Genomic DNA, 6,000 nt, shown 5'->3' on the forward strand with positions numbered 1-6,000 from the left:
CCCTCAGCTGCAGGTGCCGTCCCTCAGCCCCTCCTCATCCAGCTGGTCGTGGGACCGCGAGGAGGATCGCAGGCGTCAGGAGAAGTGGCAGGAAGAACAGGAGCGCCTCCTACAGGTGAAGACTCCCCCAACACCCAGTCACACACACAGCAATCAGGAGGGCAATGTTAGTTGATCTTCATCTAAAATTTAAAGCAACATTCATGTGTGTGTGTGTGTGTGTGTGTGTGTGTGTCTTGGTTTTTCAGGAGCAATGCCAGCGGGATCAGGAGAGACTGGAGGCCGAGTGGCGGAGGGCACAACAAGATGCAGTGGGAGGAGACTTGAGCAGGAAGACGGGGGTAATGCTGTTTAATCCTTGGAGGCTTTTCAGAGCGACAGACCGTTTTTTTTATTTTTTTTAAAGCATGTGTTTATTAGTTTTTGTTTGCAATTTACAGCAAATCAAACAAGACATTCTTACAAGCAAGAAACAGAGCAAACTTTTTCTCCCTATTCTCCCTCCCTTCCCCTCTTCCCCTCGCTAAATAAGTAAAACATAAAACTATAAAAATAAGATGAAAATAAAGCAAAAAGGAAGGAAAAACAAATAAAATAGACAAATACTGGCGACAGACCATTTTGAGTTACAACAGAGTGATCATAAAAAGTATTATCTCAAGAAAGTCGCCACAGGAAAAAGTGCTTTACATCTACTCAAGTGTGTGTGCTTCAAGGCTGTGGCCCCTGATTGACAGTCGTGTGTGTGTGTGCGGCCTACAGACCAAAGATCCAACAAAACATGTTTTCATTAACACTGTCCATCTTCAAAGCACGCGCATGTATTTTCAATCAGCAGCTCTGACGCATCTGTGATTACTGTGCTGACAGGAACGAGTACAACGTCTTCACTGCTGATACGATTCATAATGTTCTCCTCTGTTGATCCAGTCTTCAGAGATCTGGAACTATTAAAACTTTTCGTGAAATATAATTTCTCCTTTTCTGTGACGTATGTGAAGCAGATGACCAACGGTGGAGGGAGCCCTGGCTGCGCTCAGCTCCATGCAACTAAACCCAGAGAGGAAGGGAAGCCGACACCTGATGGAGATCAGCTGAACCGAGCTGCATCAGAGCGTCACAGTTATGCACAAGGAGCCGACTGGTACTGTAAATCAGTGTTTTCTCTCAATGTCACCAACATTGTCACTTCTTTTTCCATCCATCGCTGAATATTGTTGCATGCAGTACTATTTTATTGTTTAAAATGTCATAATTTTTTTCCCCTGACTGCTGCTGTTTGGGGGTGTGCTGCACTTCCCGCTGCGTGTGCCGGGTCTTACTGCTGCTCATGTGTTACCTCAGGGCTATGGAGTCTTGTGGCTTTGCTCAGCTGTCTCCTGCACACAGGTCAGAACAAGATGAGCTCAGTTTATCTTCTAATCAAACTACTCTTTAAAGGGACAACGAGGAGTTTTGGAAAGCAAAGTGTTTTCCACACTACATTTCCCATGAAGCCTCCATGCGCACGGTGAAATTCTCTTGGACTGACGCAAGACGGACGATAGCGCCAATAATGTTTTCATTGATCAAGAATGAAAGTCAGGGGGCGGTGTTTAGCTCAGTTGGTAGAGCACCAGCCCCATGTATTGAGGCTATAGTCCTCACTGCTGGCCCCTGTTCGAATCCCGCGTCGAGCGGCCCTATCCTGCGTGTCATCCCCCCCCTCTCTGCCTCCCATTTGTGCAGATTTACTTTGATGCAGAGAAAATTTTAAAAACCTGAAATGTCAAATGTCTTCGTCTTTCCAAAGGCCTCCCATTTCCCGTCTCTCTCTCTCAACTGTCCTGTCCATTAAAGGCGAAAAAGCCCCAAAAATATACTTTAAAAGAATGAAAGTCTGCGGTTCGAAGACGATCAGATACCGTCGTAGTTCCGACCATAAACTGCAATTCGGCTGCATTATTCCCATGACCTACTGGGCAGCATCCGCAAAACCAAAAGCAGGAAATGCTGGGAGAACCGACCACTAAATAATAACAAAATAACGATAAAGACAAAACGATATACAGTATTTATCGAACATGGACCCATTAACAAGTGGGCAAGTAGATTAATCCACATTAATATGAGACTCTTTTATAACCAAATACAAACTCATCATTGTCCCTTAAGAGTTATTAATCATTAGCACAAAGCGAGGTGGTTGGCTGGCTTGGTGAGCTGGGTACTGCACCTCTTGGTAAAGGATTGAAGTTCACATCAGCATTCAAGCAGCTCAGACCCGATTCTTTGAACTGTGTCTGTCTTCCCCCTCCTCCTCAGGGCAAAGTCCTTGTCCACCCCAGCATTAGCCGGTCCCTACAAGCAGATGAGAGGTTCGTCTGATGTCTTCCCTGTCATAATATTACCCTCTGTTATGTGGGTGCACTGGGGCTAACCGCCCAACTCTGATTGGTGCAGGTGATCAGAGGAAAAGGATAGGACAGTCCGTGTCCAAGGCCGAGCAGGACAGGCAGCAGATTTTGGAGGAGATGAAAAAGAGGACTCAGCTCCTGACCGACAACAGCTGGATCCGCCAGCGCAGCTGCAGCTTCTACAAGGAGCCGGTGTATGTGGGGGTCGCACTGAAGAGGTGGGTTCTGACTTTGTGTTTGAACCTGATTGAAGGTGGATTTCACCTTTCAGTTACACCTTAGTGGCTCTTTCTCTGCAGGTGGAGATGGACTTGACCCCAGTACTTGAGTAAGAGTACAAATACTACTGCTCAAAATTTACTCCGTTACAAGTAAAAGTAGCTCAGTCGACATGTTACTCGAATAAGAGTAAAAAAGCACTTGCTTTTAAAGGTACTTAAAGTAAATTTAAAAGCATTTACTTTTGGATACTTAAGTAAAAGTAAGAGTAAATTTCTTATTTTTTACATCAATGAATTACTATATTTTTTTCTAAATGAATGTAAGGACCTTTTAACTCTTGTTTCTGAGAATTAACTCTTTGAAAGCAGCTGCACTGATGTGCTGCTTTTAGGGGTTAGGGTTTCCTTCTTTGACAAACACAGCTTGTGTTCAATAATATTTTAGAAAAAAAAAAAAGAGCAGACCTGAAAGTAAGGAGTACTTTTCAGCCTTCCTAGAAATTAACTTAAGTAAAAGTGAAAATATTTGTCTTGGAAATGTATTCAAGTAAGAGTAATAAGTACCAAAGAAATCTAATACTCAAGTAAAGTACTTAAGTACAGTACTCAAGTAAATTGACTCCGTTACTGTCCTCCGCTGTCTGCAGGTATGAGTCTCTGGACGACCTAGATGCTCTACGTCAGTCCCCCATCTCCACCGCCACGTTCGGTTACCCCCGGCCACACTCGGCTGCAGCAGGTTACTTCTCCACCAGCAGGAACGCCTCCTCCCGCTACAGCACCGGGGCCATTTTACCCCAGAGGAACGCATCCATGGACCCCGCTCACCACGGCAGGTAGGCAGCTCATTGTGTCCGTCCCTCTGTCTTATTTTCTGTATCTTTTTTTGTCTTTTGCATTTTTTTGGGCCTCACCACTTGTTAACATGTGCTGCACCAGGATGGTCAGTGGCAGGAGGACTTGCTGTGTGTGTGAGCGTGTCCTGGGTAGTGGTGCAGCCATGGTCGTAGAGGCCCTTAGTCTCTGCTACCACCTCGCCTGTTTCCAGGTGAGAGGTCACGACCAGGTCGAGGTGCGGTCACAGTAGCTGCTTGCCCCGTTTCTTTCACTCGTTCGGTTCCAATTTGGTCAAAAAAGGTCGCGTCATGGCCTTAATTTGTATGATTTCTGCACCGCAAGGCAAAAGCAAAGCACAGTTTCTCTTTTTAATGCATTTTTTGGTTTCATTTTATACATTATAAACAGACACCCGCAAATCCAGAAATGTTTTTGTGCTCGGCTGTAGTCGTAACAGTTCAACTTTTCAAAGTGCGATGCAAAAGGCAAATAAATCACTGGGTACGTGAAGCCGAGAGACGTATTTGTCTCTCAAGCTGCTGCTTCCACTGAGGGGATGAAAAATGGCAGCAGATGGAAATATCAGATGTGCGGATATAAAAACAAATAGCCGAGTCAGTCAAATTTATTTTTAGAGCGTGCATGTTGAAGTGACAGCGTGAGGTGTCTGACAGAGAAGTTTAAAATGCAGGAAACGTAACTAAAACAGACTTTAATGAATCTGTGCCATAATAAACAAACAAGCCGGCGTGTTGTTAAATGACATCGTCCCGTTCAGACTAGTGTGACCTCACCTTTGAATCTGGTCAGCAGGAGTCTCATCTCTGTAGCCTGAATCACAATCACAGCAGCTCTTTGTAGGCACCAGCTAGCAGCAGCATTTCTACACCTTTCTTTGTTTCTGTCTTTCCTAACACAGTCTGTTTTAACCCTCTGGGCTCTGCTGGCCATTTGTGTCCAGTTGGCTTTCTTTTTTTGACCATTTTAGCTGTGTTAATGCACATGGAATGAATTTACCAAGGGTCTGTTTTTTTTTTTTAATTTTCAAATTCAACTCTTTAAACAAATCATCAATGTAGCCTAAATATCAATTGAACAACTTGGCTCCATCATGGCCAAATTTTAATTGCTTACAGTATTAAATCAAACAGTTAAGATCAAATGTCTTTCATTCTAAACTCGGCACTTGAAAAATTTCATTTTTAAAGTTTTCTACCAGAATTTGTCATTGGTCCATTTTTGGACAAGGAAACAATTTAATGTAATATTTGTAAGTTACCACAGGGGGCGTATGATGGCTTACTGCTCTCCTATGGAGCAAATGTATGACACAGTTTTAATCCTATTCATGATAATACAAAGAAAATCAGTAGCACTAAGAATATAGAAAATACTCATTTTGCAGGTTTACCAAGTGCAACAAGTGCATTGTGCAAACAAACTGGTATTTTAAGGGTTAAAATGTAAATACACCAGAGTTAGCTGGAAGTCCCTTTGCCAGGTGTTAAAAGGCATCCTAAAATAAACAAAAATAGCAACAATAAAATACAGTATTAAAAGGTAGAAAGGTAACACATTATACACATGTAGTGTAGATGAAAGACAATGATGAGCAAAATCCACTCCATGATTTACATGATGCTCTTATGTAATATATTCTATGATGCTGGTAATAATAATAAAATCAACATCAGTGTTCACATTATTTGTTCAGTAAAAGTTGCAAATAACATAAAAAGTCTGAAAAATTATAGACAAAATGATAGACAGTCTGTTCGTGTCCTGGTGGTCGATGTAAGACAACCTCCTGCTGTGTGTCTCTGTCTTTGTTTTTAATTGAGTGGAAGAAGTCCACCCACTGTCCCACTTTGCTTTTAGATGCTCACTGTGAAAATGTCACAGGCAGAAGACCCCACACCTCCCCCCCACCTCCCCCCAGTTTCATTAACATGTAGAAGTAAAAGTCTGTTCACCGCTGCAGCTCTCTGCTCCATACGAGTTCCAGACACAAATAGCAGCTCTGACACTGATTGTGTTTTGTTTTTGTACTGAAACAAAGCTTTTGTTGTTCTGTGCTTGGGTGGCGGACAATCTGGGGGAGATAATTTGGACACAAACAGCCCACGTCACGGGGGTCAGCTGGATTTCTCTTATATAAACGCTTGATTCTTCTTTCTCACTTCTCCCTCCTCCTCCTGCTCCTCCTCTTCAGTGCGTGGGCTGCCGCCGACATCTCGCAGGAACTGAGACTGGAGTCCAGGTTCGAATCCGCAACACGAAGCCCTACTGTGAGCTCTGCTATTTCCACCTCAAGTGTGAGTATTGATCGGCGTGAGAAGTGACCTCGGCCGATTCTCTCAAACATACCACGCCTCAGTTTCTGTGCCTCGCATCACGAAGCCTCCCCAGATTGTTGCTTTTAGGTTTCCTGCTCAGATTAGACTCTTTTCTCCTTTTGAGGTGTGAAACAGGAACGGAAAATGTAATTTTGTGCCTGAACTGGTTTTAATCACTTTTCAGGGAACCTGCATTTTATCTGCCCATCA

General features: G+C 43.5%; 1 protein-coding gene across 1 annotated transcript in view; it reads left to right on the top strand.

Moving 5' to 3' along the window:
• The window catches only part of lmo7b (LIM domain 7b), a gene marked incomplete at its 3' end in the record, with an annotated part of 30,854 nt that extends 25,074 nt beyond the window's left edge, over window positions 1-5,780 (top strand). Inside the window, exons 22-30 of the mRNA XM_084001521.1 lie at window positions 8-115; window positions 249-341; window positions 1,005-1,144; window positions 1,345-1,389; window positions 2,305-2,357; window positions 2,443-2,614; window positions 3,265-3,453; window positions 3,557-3,665; window positions 5,667-5,780. Coding sequence (XP_083857647.1) covers window positions 8-115; window positions 249-341; window positions 1,005-1,144; window positions 1,345-1,389; window positions 2,305-2,357; window positions 2,443-2,614; window positions 3,265-3,453; window positions 3,557-3,665; window positions 5,667-5,780 — 1,023 coding nt within the window. The remainder of the gene's footprint in view (window positions 1-7; window positions 116-248; window positions 342-1,004; window positions 1,145-1,344; window positions 1,390-2,304; window positions 2,358-2,442; window positions 2,615-3,264; window positions 3,454-3,556; window positions 3,666-5,666) is intronic.
• Between the last annotated feature and the right edge of the window lie 220 nt (window positions 5,781-6,000).

Source organism: Trachurus trachurus, assembly GCF_905171665.1.
Source record: "Trachurus trachurus genome assembly, chromosome: 3".
NCBI classification, from domain to species: domain Eukaryota; kingdom Metazoa; phylum Chordata; class Actinopteri; order Carangiformes; family Carangidae; genus Trachurus; species Trachurus trachurus.